Here is a 19,076-nt window from a genome sequence, read left to right on the forward strand (position 1 = left end):
TCATGTTAGTAGAAAGTTAATAGGCTATATATAAAACTGAAGAATATGAAATAAAAGTGTAAACATATTACTGGGGAAAAAAGGGGGCTAACTTTTTTAGAAGACAAAACTTAAAGAATTGAGAGTGGTTGCCTTTGATGTATACAAATCTGGATTAGGAAGAGTTAGGGAACTAATTTTTTTTTTTTTTAATTATTCCTCCAGTAAACCTTATTGGAATGATTTGACTTTCTTAATCTACACTGTAGCAGAGTGGGTGAGAGTGGATGATCCCAGTGTCTTGTGATCAAGTCCACATCCGCCTCCCTTTACAGCAGGGAGCCTGTTTCTCCCTCTTCGACTCCCCCTGCTTGTGCTCTCTCTCTCTCTCAAATAAATAAATAAAATTAAAAAAAAAAACAAAAGATAAAGTATGGATGCTAAGACCAGACTGCTTGAATTGAGTCTTATTTCCACTGTTTGTAAATTAATTAATTTCTCTGTGCTCAAGTTTTCCTATCTGTAAAAATGGAAAAATAATAGAACTTGTAGAATTTAGTGAGGATTAAATGAGTTAATACAAGTGAAAACCTAAAACAATGTGGTGCAGAATAAATACTCAGTGTTAGCAGTTTTGCTTACATGTCAGCACTGTTGAGGTACTAATATACAAGAATAGACAAATTTACTGTTATATTGGAGGAGGAGTTTAAGTGTTTTTAGTAATCAAGAGAACAAGCAGGCAAAAAAAAATCAGAATGGGAATAGAATTCAGAATGGGAATAGAATTCATCAACAGAGATATTAAAATTAATGTAACAGTGTATATAAAGAATGTTGTATCGTGACCAGCTGTTGAGTACATTCTGTTCAAGAGTACATTTGCAACATTTGCAGATTTTCAAATACTAAAAAATGAAATCATATAGGATTGTGATATCTATTCACAATGCATTTAGGCTAGAACTTAACACAAAGGTAGCTAGAATATTCCCCATGAAATTACAAGTTTAAAATACACTTCAGATTAACCCAAAAGTTAGAAAAGAATCGTAATTAAAAGTGGAAAATAAGGAAGTATTATGTGTCAAAACTTGGGATTGCTGTTTAAGATCAGTTCAAGTTTTACGTGTGTATTTTAGAAAAGAAAACCTAAAAACTAATAAGTTTTTATTTCAGGAAATTAGGACAAAATAAAATAGAAGACACCAGCCAAGGGCTAGCCTTGTCAATAGGCTAATGATCAGATCTACTGTTAACTTTTTCCTACATGTTAAGGATGTGAAACTACAGGGACTTTGATACACTGCAGGAGGAGAGTTGTTTGGTACACTTCAGATAAACAGTATGGCATTATCTAATAAAGTTATCCCTGCATTTCCTCTCCTAGATATATAATGATATCTGTCTGTCTGTCTGTATCTCTGTAGAAATGGCTGTGTACACATGTGTATCACTAGACATATCTAAGAATGCTGATAGTCTCACTATAAGTAACTGTCCAAAAATATAGAATAACAGGGGTGCCTGGCTGGCTCAGCCAGGAGAGTATGTGACTCTTTATCTCAGGGTTTTAAGTCTGAGGACCACATTGGGAATAGAGATTACTAAGTAAATAAATAAACTTAAAAAAAAAGTCATTCCACAAAACTATAGAATAAATTATGTTATTGCAGTAGATTAGTACAATACAATAAAATAAAACTGAAAATCAGTAGCCATGTGCACTGATAATAAGTAAATCTCATAAATACAATATCATTCAAAAGAGGCATGGCACAGAAGACAATATTCAAAATGATCCCATTTATATAAAGTTCCAAAACAGACAATACTTAAATATATTGCCTAGAATTACACAAATAAGAGTAGCAAGACTGTATCATACACAATTCCATACATATCATAGTAGATAATCAGCAAGTATTTGATGAAAAAGTGATTGGTTTGGCTCTCTGAAACACAAATGGTTAATACTGACTTAAAAAGAAAAGTCTAAGTTTTATTTTGCAGGAATAAGGAAGGAGGGGTGCCTGGGTGGCTCAGTTGTTTAAGCACCTGCTTTGGGCCCAGGTCTGATCCCAGAGCCCACATTGGGCTCCCTGCTCATTGGGGAGCCTCCTTTTCCCTCTGCCACTCCCCCTGCTTGTTTTCTCTCTCTTTTACTGCATCAGATAAATAAATAAATAAAGGAATAAGGAAGGTAATAACATATAAATGATGTTTATAAAGTTTGTTCTTACTAGACAGGAAAACCGTTTTCAGGCTTTTAAATTGAATATAAATAACTAAAATACAGAAATTAAATAAACATCTAGGGGCGCCTGGGTGGCTCAGTGGGTTAAGCCTCTGCCTTCGGCTCAGGTCATGATCTCAGGGTCTTGGGATCGAGTCCCGCATCGGGCTCTCTGCTCAGCAGGGAGCCTGCTTCCTCCTCTCTCTCTGCCTGCGTCTCTGCCTACTTGTGATCTCTGTCTGTCAAATAAATAAATAAAATCTTTTAATAAATAAATAAATATCTATATACTAAACAAACATACATTGAACCAGCATGAATATTATGAATTCCCAAAAAAAGTACTTGTAAACCAAGGGATTCACTTACTTGTACCTAACTCATCTTTCAGTGATTGTTGTAAGAATCCATTGGAATGTCCATTATCTTCAAAAACTTGATACAGCATCAAGTTTTTCACTCTTCTTTCAAGTCAATTTTCTATTGCCCTTATTACTGTATCTGACTTTTTAAAATAGCCAATATGTATTTTTTAAAGTACCTATTCTGAGGCTACCTTATGGTTATTAGTATGGATGACTTAATGAGATCCCTTATATACTTTATCAGCATTTGTATTTAAAGTAATGTTTGGGGGCACCTGGCTGGCTCAGTTGATAAAGAATGTGACTCTTAATCTTGAGGTCAGGAGTTTGAGCCCAATGTTGGGTGTAGATAATTACTTATAAAAATAAATAAATAAAATTACATTAGAAAACTGCTGTATGTCACCTAAACTCCAAGAAGGAAACCAAATCTTTGGCTCAGAAATCCCATTTATAGTGAAAGGTCTACAGGGGAGATAACATACTCAGATGCCTGTAGTGGCCCCTGAGGTAATAAATGAAGGGAGCAAAATGGGGACTACGTCAAATCTAGAGCACATAGTCGTCCCTGTCTAAACAGGACAACACAACTCCATCTGTTTGTTGCTATGAGAGAAGATGGGCCAGATCTTTAGTTTTTTTCAAAATATGTCATATATTTGGCAGTTAATTTAGAAATATCAAATACTGTGATCCAAACCATGTCTGTGGCAGGATCTAGTTGCTATGCTGTTCATTTACAAACATCTTTAAAGGATATGTAGTTTTGGTGAAATAATTTATTGTTTTTTATTGTTTTACCTATAGTCGACAGAGGTACGTTCTTGGAGACACAGCAATGCAGAAGATGGCCAAGTCCCATGTTTTCTTAAGTGGTATGGGTGGTCTTGGTTTGGAAATTGGTAAGTAGTATTTTTACATATAACTTTATATGACACCTCGAGCAACATAAGTTAAAAGAATTTTCCCCTTGTATGTATTGTTTCCTATAAAGGAAATTAGATCCAAAACCTTGAGAAGATTCAGTTTTGGGTCTTTTTCTTTTTGGGTATGTTTTCTTTTCTCTCTCTCTCTCTCTCTCTTTCTCTCTTTTTTTAAGATTTACTTATTTATTAAAGAGAGTAAGCAGGAGCAAGGGGAAGGAGCAGAGGGAGAAGCAGATTCTCTGCTGAACAGGGAACCTTACCTGGGGCTCAATCCCAGGACTCTAGGATCATGACCTGAGTCAAAGGCAGACACTTAACCAACTGAGCCACCCAAGTGCCCGTTGACAACACTATTTCATAATACTGTTTTTTTTTAAAGATTATATTTACTTATTTGACAGACAGAGATCACAAGTAGGCAGAGGCAGGCAGGGGGGCGGGTTCCCCACTAAGCAGAGAGCCCAATGTGGGGCTCGATCCCAGGACCCTGAGATCATGACCCGAGCCGAAGGCAGAGGCTTTAACCCACTGAGCCACCCAGGCGCCCCTCATAATACTATTATATTCTTCCACAAAGAACTGGTAATGACACTTTTGCTTTTCTTTATGATGTTAATAGCCATTAATTATCATTTCTGTATCTTTAATTCATTATGATAGAGCACATACACACATATTTATAACAACCTGTCTAAAATAATACAGTAAAACTTTAGTGTATATATACCTCAGTGTGGTATGATTATAGAAAATTCAACTTTTTCCTTTTGGTTTGTCTGCATTTTCTAAGGAACTAGTATTTTTTAGGTACTAAAAAAGTTAAAATTATCCAAAGATGTGACCAAGCTCCATCCAAATGATCTAATATACATTCCTAATATTAAGCTATTTTTCTTTCTCCTTCATAGCAAAGAATCTTGTTCTTGCCGGAATTAAGGTAAGTGAATAAACGTCCTTGGTTATGGTAGTTGTTTGTTGTAAACTTTTTTTTTTTTTTGCTCATCATTAGTGGCAATCATTTTTACACTTTGGCCTAATTATTGCTGCTGCTTCATTTAGTAGCAAAATTGTTTTAATTCTGTATTTTCCTCTTTTTAAAAAAAACTATTACAGAAAGTTTAAAAATTTTATGAGACTAATCTAAACAAAACCCCATGTACCCATCATGCAACTTCAGTTACTTGCTCATAGACAAATTTGTTCCATATTATCTCTTTTCCATTCCCCACTGTCCCCAAGCCACCAAATTTTTTTTTTTTTAATAGAGATTTTTATTTATTTATTTGACAGAGAGAGGTCACAAATAGGCAGAGAGAGAGGAAGGAAAGCAGGCTCCCTGCCGAGCAGAGAGCCCGACGCGGGGCTCGATCCCAGGACCCTGGGACCATGACCTGAGCCGAAGGCAGAGGCTTAACCCACTCAACCACCCAGGTGTCCCCCCAAATTATTTTGATATAAAACTCAAACATCCATATAGGGGAAGGGAAGGAAAAATAAAATAATTTATTATTTTATTGAGGAAGATACAAACCATAAGAGACCCTGAATCCAATGAAAAAGACTGAGGGTTGCAGGAGGGGGGCGGTGGGAGGGAGGGGATAATTGGGTATCAGCATTAAGGAGGGCTTTGATGTAATGAGCACTGGGGCTTATTTGCAACTGATGAATCACTAAATTCTACCCCTGAAACGATTTTTAAGGAACCTCAGACACCCTACTATAGCATTCTTAAATATATTAATATATATCTCTAAATGATAAGGGTGCCTTGTGAAAGCATAATCACAATACCATTTTCACACCTAAAAATGTAACCAATTCCTTAATAGCATTGTCTTAGTTAGCTATTGCTGGAAACAAATTACCCCAAAACTTAGCAACTGAACTTATCAGGGAGCAGCTTAGCTGGTTAGCAGCTTAGCACTTATCAGGGAGCAACTTAGCTGGTTCGTCTCTTTGGGGATCTCTCATGAGGCTCCAATTACGATATTGGCAGGGCTGCAGTCATCTCCAGGCTAGGGAAAGAATCTGCTTCCCAAGCTCCTTCACATAGTGATTGACAAGATTCAGTGGCAGGGTGGTTCCGCTTCACATTCTCACTTTAGTTCCTTGCTGGCTCTTGGTTGGAGGTTGCCCTCAGTTCTTGAAATGTGACCCTTTCCATGGGACAGCTCGCAATATGGCAGTTTGCTTCATCAGAGTAAGCTAGCAAGAAGACAAGAAAGGGAGTGTCCTAGCAAAACAAATCACAGTCTTTTGTAACCTAATTTCAGAGGTGACATTCCATTATCTATGCTTGTTTGCTAAAAGCAATTCACTAGTTTATGAATGTTAGGAAAGGGAATTACATGAAGACCTGAATAACAGGAATTGGGAGCCATTAAGGCTGTCTTACAGCCTGCCTACCTCAGTCATCAAATATCTAGTTAGAGTTCTAATTTTCCCACTTGTCTTATGAAAATTTTATTTGTTTTGTTCTAATCAGGATCCAAGTCAAGTCCATGTACTGAACTTGATTTCTTTCAATGTAGAGATTGCCCTTCCCTGATTTTTTCCCTTACAGTGTACTCGTAAATGAAACCAGGTCATTTATCACATACACATCTGCCCTTGTATTTCCTGTAAACTGGTAAGGTCTATCCAAAGATTCAAATTCAGATTTGTTTTTTTTGGCTTTTTATTGCTTCACAGATAATTTTGTTTTCTCATCAGGAGAAAATCATAATCTATTGGCCTTATTTTTCTGGTTGTTACTAGCGATTAATGATCATTGCCTAAATACATTATTTCATTAGGGCTAATGACATTCTAATTCTGTCATTTCTTTTTGATTTATTAGCTGGAATAATATTTTAAACTATTTAACATTTATCACATATTTGGTTTCACTAAAGTGTAGTTTGTACATGTTTAAAAGGCAGAATAGGGGCACCTGGGTGGCTCAGTGGGTTAAAGCCTCTGCCTTCGGCTCAGGTCACGATCCCAGGATCCTGGGATTAAGCCCCGCATCGGGCTCTCTGCTTAGCAGGGAGCCTGCTTCCTCCTCTCTCTCTCTCTCTCTCTGCCTGCCTCTCTGCCTAATTGTGATCCCTGTCTGTCAAATAAATAAATAAAATCTTTTAAAAAAAAACAAAAACAAAAATAAAAGGCAGAATAAATACTTGATTTTTTTTTCACCCCTCATTTACCAGGTTTCAAAATCATTAGTTTCCTTTCATACCCCAACACTGACTAGTGAACTTATGTGGCATGTGTGTGAACATCATGATAAACATGGATTTAAGCATGTATAATTTGTTTTGATCAGTGTAGTTGTTATTCTCGTTGATGCTCAAATTGTTTCATCTTGGCTTATTGGGATCTTCATCAAGTTCTGGAGTCCTTCAGATACAACCCTAGTAGCCTTTGTCACTGATGGTAAAGACTTTTCAGTGGACAGAGCTAGAAAATTCATCATGAGTCAACACTGAAATTTCTGAGTTTCAATTTAGGATGATAGCCATATCTACCTCTTTAATTTTGTGATTTTGTATTTGTATCTCTTCTCTTACTCTGAGGGCTTGAGTCTTAATGACAGGGGCCTAATTATGTATTTGCTTTATCCTATGTTGTATTATACCTATTTATGACATAACTTTAACAGTTTAAGTATTGTTAATAACAATATAATTATTGAACTTACTTTAATGATTTTCTTTTTTATCCTTAGGAAAAATCCCATCCAGATTTGGCAGGCAAATTAACTACTTTTTAGAAAGCAGTAGTAGTGGATTTTTAGGGATCACTTTTTTAAATTTAACTTTTACTATTATAAGACATATCTAATTCAAAGTGGAAATTACAGTGGCACCTGCGTGACTCAGTCAGTTAAATGTCCAGCTCTTGATTTTGGCTCAGGTCATGATCTCAGGGTTATGAAATTAAGTCCCACCTTGGGCTCTGTGCTGGGCGTGGAGCCTGCTTAAGATTCTCTTTCCTTCTCCTTTTACATACCCCCTCCCCTGCCACATGCTCGTATTCTCTCTCTCTTAAAAAAAAAAAAAAGAAAGAAAGAAATTATAAAGCAAGGTTTATTCAGGTTAATCTACTTTCTCTCTTATCTAATTCCCTCCTTCCCTTATTAGGTTGCCTGCCTTTTTTTCATGTTTTTAAATATAAGCAAATGCATACATACAAATATGCAAATCTATATATGCATGTGTATACATATTTATCCCCTCTTGCCTTTCTTAGATAAAGTGTCATACTTGCCTCCACCTTGCTCCTTATCACTTAACATATCCTGGGATTACTCCCTAATGCTAAATATATATATTTCATTCTTTTTTTATAGCTGCATGGGATACATTGTATGGATTATCATATATTATTACACAATTCCTTATTGGACATTTTTGTTGTCTTCAGGCTTTTTCTATTACAAATAATGCTACAGTTAATACTCTTGCACATATGTCTTTTTTGTATCTTTCCCAGTGTGTCTTTGTGATAGATTTTTAAAAGTGGGATTGCTGTATCAAATAAAAGCACACTTTTGCTAGAGATTGCCAAATTATTTCCCGTTGAGGTTATGCCATTCGATATTCCCGCCAATAATATATGAGAATGCCTGATCACCTCATTCACCAATATAGTATATTGTCGAACTTTTGGATTTATACATTCTGATGAATGAGAAAAGGAATTACATTCTTGAGCAGGGTTGAACCTGCTTAAATACTTTAATAAAAGGCCATATGCATTTCTTTTTCAGTATACCCCATGTTCTTACACCTTGTCCCTTTTTCCATAAGATCTCTAATGTAAGTTAAAAATGTTCTTTCCAATTAGCCAATTGTCTTTCTTACTTTGAATACAGAGCATTTGAAATTGTTTGCTTTTGTGAGTTCTTTTGATTTTTTTGTATTTTGATTAATATAGTATGTTACTTTCCTAAATTAAAATTCTCTTATGGCTTAAAGTAGTTTTTCCTTTAATTTTCCTGGATTTCCAGGTGTATATGGTTATACTCTGTGTGAATGAATCCAACATTGTATGCTTCCCAATTCTGAAACTTTTAATTACTTTGTATTGTTTATTACACAGGATAATTCTGATACAGTATAAAAGGTATTGGAGATAGTTGTCTTATTCCTGACTTTAACAGGGATTTTTCTCTTTTCAAAGGCACTTACCATTCATGATACAGAAAAATGCCAAATGTGGGATCTAGGAACGAACTTCTTTCTCTGTGAAGATGATGTTGTTAATATGAGAAACAGGTGAAGATAGAATATTTTGATGTATTATTGTAGGATTTTTTTTTTACTCTTGCAATTACTTAGAATATTTTCTGTGTCCAGTGCACTAGTTCATTCAGAGTTGTTTGACTCATCACCATAAATTCACATCACCATAGTAAAATAAGTGTTAACATATACTTACATAATTATTTATATTTGTGAAATTTTTAAGATATTCATATTGCTACCTAGAAATGAATTTATGATTGTTAAGGGTCTTTATTATTAAAAGACTTAGTATGGAACCATAGGGGTATACTTTGAGACTAATATGGTTTACTATGGAATATGACAGTATGCTACATCTCAAGATTGTATAGTTATCTATAAAAGTCTTATAAATTTCCACTGAAATTTTCTAACATTCAGGTTTCTTTGATGTTGTCGAAGTGTCCAAGCATGAGAGATTGGGTATATTGAAGGAAAGAATAGTAAAAGTCTTTTCTTTTTTCTTTTTCTTTTTTTTTTTTTTTTTTTTTAGGGCTGAAGCTGTACTTCACCATATTGCAGAACTAAATCCATACGTTCATGTCACATCATCTTCTGTTCCTTTAGATGAAACCACAGATCTCTCCTTCTTAGATAAATACCAGGTTGGTACTCTATTTTGTATTTATATTTTATATGTTTTATACTAGATGTTATTGACAAATTATAAGGCAAATTGTTACATGTTATTTTAGTATATAATTAAACCTAGTCTTCTGAACAGAACAGAAAATTTTAAGTTAAAAGACTTCCTTTAGAATAATACTTTTCTAATGCCCCATTTTAGGGAACACCCTGAGAACTACTGACAAAACCATTACATTTAACTAATGGTTTTGACTAATGACCATATACATGTGGAAACCCAGCTACTGTCACAGTAATGTTCATCAAAAACTACCCAGCAAGTATTTCTAGCAACATGTATTTCTTTCTCCTGCACCTACACGTCAGTTGGAGTTCAGCCATTCTGGGCTGAACTCAAAATTGCAGAGTCTGTGTTTTGTTCTGTATGCTCTCTTCTAGAACCAAGAGTCCACCAAGTATATGGTTTCATGGCAACAAAAGAAATGTGTAAAGTCAAGTCCAACTATCTAAGCACATTTCAAATTCTGTTCATGTTACTTCCATTAATATTTCATTGGCCCAGGCGAGTCACATGGTCAAGCCAGAAATCGAGGAGCAGGAATGTAGTACACTGCTCTTCCTAAGGCCATAGGCAAAGGATGATGTATAATCCAATGGCAGAGGAATAAAAAATGCAAATCAACATTCAGTCTACTTTAGTTAATATTAACTTTAGTTAACCTTAAATAGTAACAACAATTCTCCACACCTTAGATGTTTCAGAAGTGACTAGGTTAACCCTGGTTTTCTCTGCAAGTAAATTATGATATTACCCATTTAGGGAGAAGCACTCTGTTTCACCTTTACTCGGTACTTTTGACACTGTGTGACCATGTGTATGGGGGGGTTTTTACCCAACCAAGCAGGCAGTTCTCCAACTCCCTGGACACCTAGTTCAGTGTCCTATAGTTCAGTTCAGTTTTGACACTATTACTTGGAAAAGATAGCTTCACATCCCATACAGTAAGGATTCATTTCCACAACAGCCCCCTTTTTGCCCCATTTCTGACATGAATCACAAGTCGAGGTTGTTATCCTGTGCTTCTAAAGACTGGCTATAAATCAGAGATTCCCACACCCCCTCCCAGGGTCTAATTAATTTGCCAGAGCAGCTCATAGAATGCAGGAAAACAGTTTACTTACCAGATTGGTTTATTTAAAAAGCTATAATTCCAGGGGCACCTGGGTGGCTCAGTGGGTTAAAGCCTCTGCTTTCGGCTCAGGTCGTGATCCCAGGTGGGATCGAGCCCCACATCGGGCTCTCTGCTCAGCAGGGAGCCTGCTTCCCCCCACCCCCCTCTGCCTGCCTCTCTGCCTACTTGTGATCTCTCTCTGTCAAATAAATAAATAAAATCTTTAAAAAAAAAAAAAAAAAAAAGCTATAATTCCGGAACAGTCAGATAGAAGGGACGCATAGACTAATGTATGGGGAAAGGGGCACACAGCTTTCATGCCCTCTCCAAGTATGGCAGCTTCCCAGCACCTCCATGAATCCTGAAAGCCTTCTGAGCCCCTAGTTCAGGGATTTTTATGACAGCTTCATTATGAAAGCACAATTGATTAAATGATTGATCTTTAGCAGTTAAGTATATCTCCAGCCCCTCTCTTCTCCATGGAGGCCTGAGACGTAGGACTGAAAGTTCTGAATTTTAAATCACAAGGTTGGTTCCCCTAACAATCAGCGCCCCATCCTTAATGACATCCAAATGTCATTTCATTAATCTAAACTCAGGTGTAGCTGAAAGAGCCTTGTTATGAATAACAAAAGATGTTATTTCACCTTTATCACTCTGGAGCTATTTCAGGACTTGGGACAAAACTAAATACTATGACAAAAGATGCCTCAAATGCCTTGATAGCTCTTACATAGGAAATTACAAGAGTTTTTAAATATCACACTAATTTTAAAACCAGCATAGGCTTCCATTCTAGACTGCATAACTTGAAATCCATCCTCTACAAAGATGCATAATAGACTTTCTAAGTAAAATTGTTTAATAGACTTCCTTTTTCTAAATTTTTTTATTAAAGTATAATTAACATATTAGTTTCAGGTATACAGTATAATGATTCAAGAATTCTGTGCATTGTACCCCTGGGGATAAAAATATATGTTTATGAAAAATAAAAAAATTTAATAAAAATAAAAAAAAAAAAAAAAGAATTCTGTGCATTACTTAATGTTCACCATGTTAAGTGTAGTCGCTATCTATCACCAGTGTTATTACAATATTATTAATTATATTCCCAATGCTGTACTTTTCATCTTTGTGACTTATTTATTTTAGAATTGTATGTTTGTACCCCATACCTCATCATCCTCTTTACCTATTTTACCATCCCGCTACTCATCTCCCCCCAGCAACAACCATTTTGTTCTTTCTGTTTGAAGACCGGGATTTTTGTTTCTTTGTTCATTTCTTTTATTTTTTTGGATTCTACCAACAAATGAGATCATAGAGTATTTGTCTTTGACTTATTTAATTTAGCGTAATACTGTGCAGGCCCATCCATTTTGTCGCAAGTGGCAAGATCTTACTCTTTTTTATGGCTGAGTAATATTCCATTATAGCTTTTCCTCCAGTTTGCATTCTCACCAACGGTGCAAAAGGGTTCCTTTGTCTCCACATCCACACCAATACTTGATATTTCTTATCTTTTTGATTCTAGCCATTCTGACGGATGTGACATGGTACCTCATTATGGTCTTCACTTGCATTTCTCTGATAATGAGTAACATTAAGCATCTTTTCATCTGTTGGCCATCTGTATGTCTTTGGAAAATGTCTGTTCAGGTCCTCTGCTCATTTTTAATCAGATTATTTGGAATTTTGGTGTTGTGTTGTATAATTTCTTAATATACTTTGCATATTAACCCCTCTCAGATAGATCATTTGCACCTGCAAATGATAGGCTGCCTTTTCATTTTATTGATGGTTTCCTTCACTGTTCAAAAGCTTTGATATAGTCCCAAAAGTTTATTTTTGCTTTTGTTTCCCTTGCCTAAGGTGACATATCTAGAAAAATGTTGTGGCCGACGTCAAAGAGATTATGCCTCTGTTTTCTTCTGGGAGTTTTATGGTTTCAGGTCTCACATTTAGATCTTTATTTTGAGTTCATTTTTGTGTTTGGTATAAGAAAGTGATCCATTTTGATTCTTCTACATGTGGCTGTCCCAGTTTTCCTATCACCATTTGTAAGAAAACTGCCTTTTCCCTACTGTACATTCTTGCTTCCTTTGTTTTTAGATTAATTGAACATAAGGGCATGGCTAAGCATGGGTTTATTTCTGGGTTATTCGGTTGATCTATGTGTCTCTTTTTGTCCTAGTACCATAGTGTTTTGATTACCTCAAATTTGTAGTATATCTTGAAATCTGGGATTGTGATATCTCCAGTTTTGATCTTCTTTCTCAAGATTGCTTGAACTGTTTAGAGTCTTTTGTGGTTCTGTAGTATTTTTTAATATTTTTGGTATTATTTGTTGTAGTTCTGTGAAAAATGCTGCCGGTATTTTGAAAGGGATTGCATTAAATCTATAGATTGCTTTGAATAGTATGGACTTCTTAACCGTATTAATTCTTCTAATCCATGAGCATGGAATATCTTTCCATTTGTTGTATTGTGTCTTTAATTTCTATTGTCAGTGTTTCATAGTTTTACCTCCTTGGTTTTATTTTTAGATTTTTTTTTTAGTGCAGTTGTAAATGAGATTGTTTTCTTAATCTCTCTTTCTTCTACTTCATATTGGTATATAAAAAGAGATTTGTGTATATTAATTTTGTAAACTGTGATTTTACTGAACTCATGTAGCAGTTCTCATAGTTTTTTTGCAGTCTTTAGGGTTTTCTGTGTATAGTATCATCCCATCTGCAAATAGTGACAGCTTTACTTCTTTACCAGTTTGGCTGCCTTTTATTTCTTTTTCTTGTCTGATAGCTACAGCTCAGACTTACAGTACTGTGTTGAATAAAAGCGGTAAGAGTGGGCATCCTTAACTTGTTCCTGATCTTAAAGGGACAGCTCTCATTTTTTTACCATTGAGAAGAAAATGTTAGCTGTGGGTTTTTCACATACGGCCTTTATTATGTTTAGGTATGTCCCTGTAAACCTACTTTGTTGAGAGTTATTATCATTAATGGATGTTGTACTTTGTCAGATGCTTTTCCTGCATCTGTTGAGATTTAAGTGATCCTACGGTTTTTATTCTTTCTCTTGTTAATGTGATTTATCATTTTGATCAGTTTATAAATATTGAACTGCCCCTTGCATTCCTAAAATAAATCCTACTAATCTTGGTAGAGAGGGTTTTTTTTTTTTTTTGAAGTTTTTTAATGTATTATTGAATTCAGTTTCCTAATATTCTGTTGAGATTTTTGCATCTCTGTTTATCAGAGATATTAGCCTGTAGTTTTGTTTGTTTTTATAGTATCTTTGGTTTAGAATCAGGGCCTCACAGAATGAATTTGAAAGTTTTCCTTCCTTTTCTCTTTTTTGGAATAGTTTAAAAAGAATATATATTAACTTTTCTTTAAAAGTTTGGTGGAATTCACCTGTAAGGCTGTCTGGTCCTGGCCTTTTGTTTTCTGGGAGTTTTTTGATTATTGATTTGATTTTTGATAGACTTCTTTTACATGAGTATCTGAGCCTAAAATAATGTAAGGGGTGTGCTCAGAGACCAAAAATGTACATTAGCCAAAGGAAATGAGCTGCTTATTGGCTATGGTCACTTTTAGACAGGGATCACTGGTTTCAGTAACCACATTTCTTGGGAATTAGTGATAATTTAGAAACAGAAGAAACAAAATGGTTTACACGAGAGAGAGAAATGGATTTCCAACCTACCCCTCTTCGTAAAGTTAGAACCTAAGAGAGCTATACAAGGAAAGTGTTGATTAGAATAGTCTTTTGCCCATCAGAACAAGATTGCCTGTTTTCTTTTGAGCTCTGGATGAAAAAAATAATGCTCTTCTCTGGGAATTCACAACCATATGCTTGTCCTCACCCGAGTTTGGAGATAAACTTTACAATTCTTTACAATGTAAAATTTCCCAAGCTGAGAATTTGACGTAAGAAGTAAACTGGTAATATCCTGGAATGCCAGAAAGAAATTAAACAAATACAAAGGAATCTACCTCCAACTAAACCATGGTATATTCCAGTATATAAAGCTACTTTGAAGGTGATTCAGGATACAAAATAACAAGACAGAAAATGTAGTGCAGTGTGATCAAGAGTCAGTGAATATAACAAATAATAGAATTAACCTCCAGGAATTTCAGATAATAGAATAATTGGATACAGACTAAAAAATATACGTGTTCAAATGACTGAATCTTAATAGAAGGAATTAAATATACAGTATGGAAAAGGAATTACAGATGGAAAAGGAAATACAGAAGGAATTAAATATACAGTATGGGAATAAAAAAAACTTAAAAACAGGCAGATATGATAAAGAATTAATAGAACTTTTAGAAAGGAAAATATAGTCTTAAAAATTAAACCTCACTAGGTAGATGAAGCAGTGGGTAGATACAATTGGAGTAAGAATTAGTGAACTTAAAGAGCTAAAGAGATTATTGAGACTATAGCCCATTGAAATTAGAGTTAAGTGTGAAAGAGAAATTAAAAGAAATGAGAGCTTTGGTTGCCTGGGTTGCTCAGTCAGTTAAATATCCAACTCTTGATTTTGGCTCAGGTCATGATCCCAGTGTCCTGGGATCAATTCCCCGCCTCCCCCCCCCCCCAAAAATCTGGCTCTCTTCTCAGTAGGGCGTCCACCTCCCTTCTCCCTCTCCCTCTGCCTCCTTCTACCTCTCCTCCCCCCTGGTCATGCACACTTTCTCCCTCTCTCTGTCCCTCTCTCAAATAAATAAATAAGATCTTTAAAAGAGAGAGAGCTTAAATGAAAAGGTTCAGTTCATCAGATTAGATTTCTGGAAGGCGAGTATTAGGAAAGAGCAATATTCAAAAAAATTATGGCTGAGAATTTTCCAGCATTGATGAAACACAAATTAGATTCAGTGAATGATAAGTCTCAGATTTTATTCTGTTTACAAACTTAGTAAGTTAGCCTGTTAATATTACTGGTTGCTGGCAGAAAACATGAGATTTCTGGGTCAGAGACTAAGGGCTTTATTACTCAGAGCATGGTAAGAAGTATGAGTGTCATGAGATAACTGAGTGTTTCAGTCAGTTAAGTATCTGATTTGATTTCAGCTCAGGTCTTTATCTCAGGGTCGTGAGTTCAGGCCCTACGTTAGGCTCCACACTGCATGGGGCCTACTTAAAAAAAAGTTATATTTGTTTCATTTCCTCTTGTCTTCCCTCCAACCCCATTAGTGTAGTGCCGAGGACTCAGTGGATGTCTGCTCATGTGATGGGTCCCTTTTGAGAAGAGGAGCACTGAGCTTGGGAAACCTGCTGTTTTATAGCACGCAACAGATATATGCTTTCCCTCTTTGTTCCAGAGGGTATCAAACCTCATTCCTAAGCTTTCACAAAGCAAATATAATCCTGAGAAATGACCCAGGAATGGTCGAGAGCCTTGGATTCATGGCTGACCCAGTTGAGAAATGTACAAAAAGTAAGAGACCCATCGAAGAGAAATATCTCCCTGCAAGAAGCATACCATATTCTGAGCTAGATGAATAAGAATAAATTCACACCTGGATATTTGTAGTGAAAATGAGTTATACAATTAATTCATGGGAATGAGCAGCGAGAAAAAGTCTGGAATGAGAGCCTAGTTCTGCTTTTGCCACTTGATAGATGAATAACCTTAGGAAAATTTTTGACCTTTATGAAACTAAGTTACTTAAGATAAAATCTAATTATAGAGCTGTAATTATCTCACAAGGTGATGATAAAAAGGTAAGCATTGAAAATTAAAATCTTCTGGGGCACCTGGGTGGCTCAGTCGTTAAGCATCTGCCTTCAGCTCAGGTCATGATCCCAGAGTCCTGGGATCGAGCCCCATATCGGGCTTCCCTCTCCAGCTCTCCCATGCTTGTGTTCCCTCTCTCACTCTCTCTCTCTGTAATAAGTAAATAAATAAATAAAATAAATAAATGAAAGAAAAAAGAAAAAAATTATAATCTGCTTTTTTAAAATAACAGAAATTGGTGGTTTCACTAATAACCCTGTCATAAAGCAAAAGTCATATTGTGAATCTGTTGAATATCTGAAGTAAAAGCAAGCTAAGCCAACTAATGTAGTGTGTTATTTTTACTTTTGCTATTCCATAACTCTGAAGGTTTTAACCTTAGGATGGAGTACAATAGAATAGTATTTTTTAGTAAGGAAGACAATGTTTTTCTCATGATGCAAACTGAAATGCTTCTGATTTAGAAGTGTATTTTTCCAAACTAATTGTTTATTTTCTAGTATTTAATTTCTTATGTTCTTCTTAACAGTGTGTTGTATTAACTGAGATCAAGCTTCCATTGCAGAAGAAGATCAATAACTTTTGCCATTCTCATTGCCCTCCAATTAAGGTAATAGTATCATTTAATAATGACAGGTAGTTAAAGAAAGAACACTTCCACTATTAGAATTTGTAGTTTTTCAGTGCGTTGTATTAAAAGTTTCTTTTTACATGAGGATACTCACAGTAATATTTTCCTCTCAATTTTGGCATCATGTTCATTTCCTGTTTTCAAAACCAAGATCTAAATTTGACTTACAGCAAATTACCAAAACTAAGGAAGAAATAAGGTTAGGAATGGAAATAATAGTGAATATTGACTTCATCATTTAACTTTAAAAATGGCATAATGGTGGTTTTCAAGACGTTTATTGGTTCTTGTAAGAAAAACTGATTGAGCATCTGCTACAGATACAGTTGGAGGCAGTAGGAATACATTAGTGAATATGACAAACAAATTTTCTTACTCTAGAAAATTATCTAGTAAGGAAGATACAAGTAAAAAAGCAAAGAAATACCTAGTTTCAAGTCCTATGGAGAAAAAAAGCTAGGTAAAAAGTAGAGTATAATGTCTACATGACGTTGGGATGGGAACTAGTGTTGGTTCTCTTAAATTAAAGGTCAGGGAACTCCTCTTTGGGGAGATAACATTTGAATAGAACCCTGAATAATTATAAAGAGCCAGCTGTAGAAAATGTGGGAAAGAGATTCAAATCATGAAGAACAGCAGGTATAAAGACTTACAAGTATAAAAATTTGCTTGGTGTGTTTAAGGAACAGGAAGACTCAAGCAAGACCAAAACGGAGTTTGGGTAAAGAGGATATGAGTACACATTTTCAGAGGATTGGGTTCAGAGAAGTAATTAGAAGGCCATAACTTAAATAACTTTGAGGATAGCTGAGTTTTAAGCCCATGATTTTGGCCTAATGTATGTTTTTTAAAAGATTTACTCTGGATATGCTGTATAGAAAATAGTCTAGAGCAGTAGTTTTCAAAGTATGGTCCAAGGATACTGAAATTCTTGATATCTTTTCATGGGATCTGTAAAGTCAAAACTATTTTCATCATATTATTATAAAATGTTATTTGCTTTTACAGTCTGATTTTCTTATGGGGTACAGTGGAATTTCCAAAGTCTAGATGATGCGTAGTGATACTATTGCTTTGACAGCTAATGGAATGTGTGTGTATTCTTGTGTTTTAAATGTTTCTCAGTTTTAATCTCTAACACAACAAATATCAATAGTTACAACCTATGAAATAAAAACTCTTTCGGTCCTCAATAATTCTTAAGAACATGAAGGAATTACAAAACCAAAGAGAGGGACGCCTGGGTGGCTCAGTTGGTTGAGCAGCTGCCTTCGGCTCAGGTCATGATCCCAGCGTCCTGGGATCCAGTCCCACATCGGGCTCCTTGCTCAGCAGGGAGTCTGCTTCTCCCTCTGCGTCTCCCTGTGTTCACTCTCTCTCTGACAAATAAATAAAATCTAAAAAAAAAAAAAAAAAAAACCCCAAAGAGAAAAGAGAGCCATTGAAATATGAGGGTAGAATAGAGTAGCCTATGTGAGAGATGCTGGTGCCTTAATCAAGAGAGGTGGAAATAGAGATTGTAAGAAATCACTGAATTTGAAATATGAGAATAGATGAATATGAGTTGTGAAGGAAAGAATAATCAAGAATGACTTTTAGATTTTTCTGGAGTAATTGAGTTGTGGTGACATTGGAAAGACCAGAAATAGGTTTAGATTGGAAAAATCATAATGGATCCTGTGCAGTTACATATATATTACTAGCCCCACCTCCTTTGTGGGATTATTTGTTCCTTTGGAAAAAGAAAAAACTATTCGTTCCTTGGAGGTAGGCACTAAGCCAACAGCCACACTCTATTAAATAGATGTGGTGAAAATTTTTGGATTGTGGTGTTTACATAACATATTTGCATTCTGTGCAACATTATGCTGTGGTTCACAGTTTAAACAGATGAATAAGACATAAGGTAGTCAGTAAACTTAAGACAGGGCACAGAAGTTTTACAAATTAATTACACTGAGTTATGAGCTAAAATCTTTATTTATGTAATTGATATACACTGTCTTACTTGAAAGTTGTTCTCAAAAGAAAATGTCCTCAAGTTTACAGCTTTTGAAGCTAAAAAGTTTCTAAATTTCTGCTCAGTTTTGTCTCCTAAAAAATGCTGTGCGTGTCCATTTTGATAGTAAAGGCAGTACATGATCCAGTAGGAGG

General features: G+C 35.4%; 1 protein-coding gene across 3 annotated transcripts in view; it reads left to right on the top strand.

The window, feature by feature from the left end:
* UBA6 (ubiquitin like modifier activating enzyme 6) overlaps positions 1–19,076 on the top strand; it is an 85,958-nt gene that overhangs the window by 19,757 nt on the left and 47,125 nt on the right. For 2 of the 3 annotated variants that reach the window (XM_059160135.1, XM_059160144.1), the window contains exons 3-7: positions 3,388–3,482; positions 4,415–4,443; positions 8,673–8,767; positions 9,270–9,381; positions 16,821–16,901. In XM_059160135.1, the coding sequence (XP_059016118.1) occupies positions 3,388–3,482; positions 4,415–4,443; positions 8,673–8,767; positions 9,270–9,381; positions 16,821–16,901 (412 nt within the window). The remainder of the gene's footprint in view (positions 1–3,387; positions 3,483–4,414; positions 4,444–8,672; positions 8,768–9,269; positions 9,382–16,820; positions 16,902–19,076) is intronic. The other variant, XM_059160154.1, reaches the window with a different exon arrangement.

Source organism: Mustela lutreola, chromosome 1, assembly GCF_030435805.1.
Source record: "Mustela lutreola isolate mMusLut2 chromosome 1, mMusLut2.pri, whole genome shotgun sequence".
Taxonomy (NCBI): domain Eukaryota; kingdom Metazoa; phylum Chordata; class Mammalia; order Carnivora; family Mustelidae; genus Mustela; species Mustela lutreola.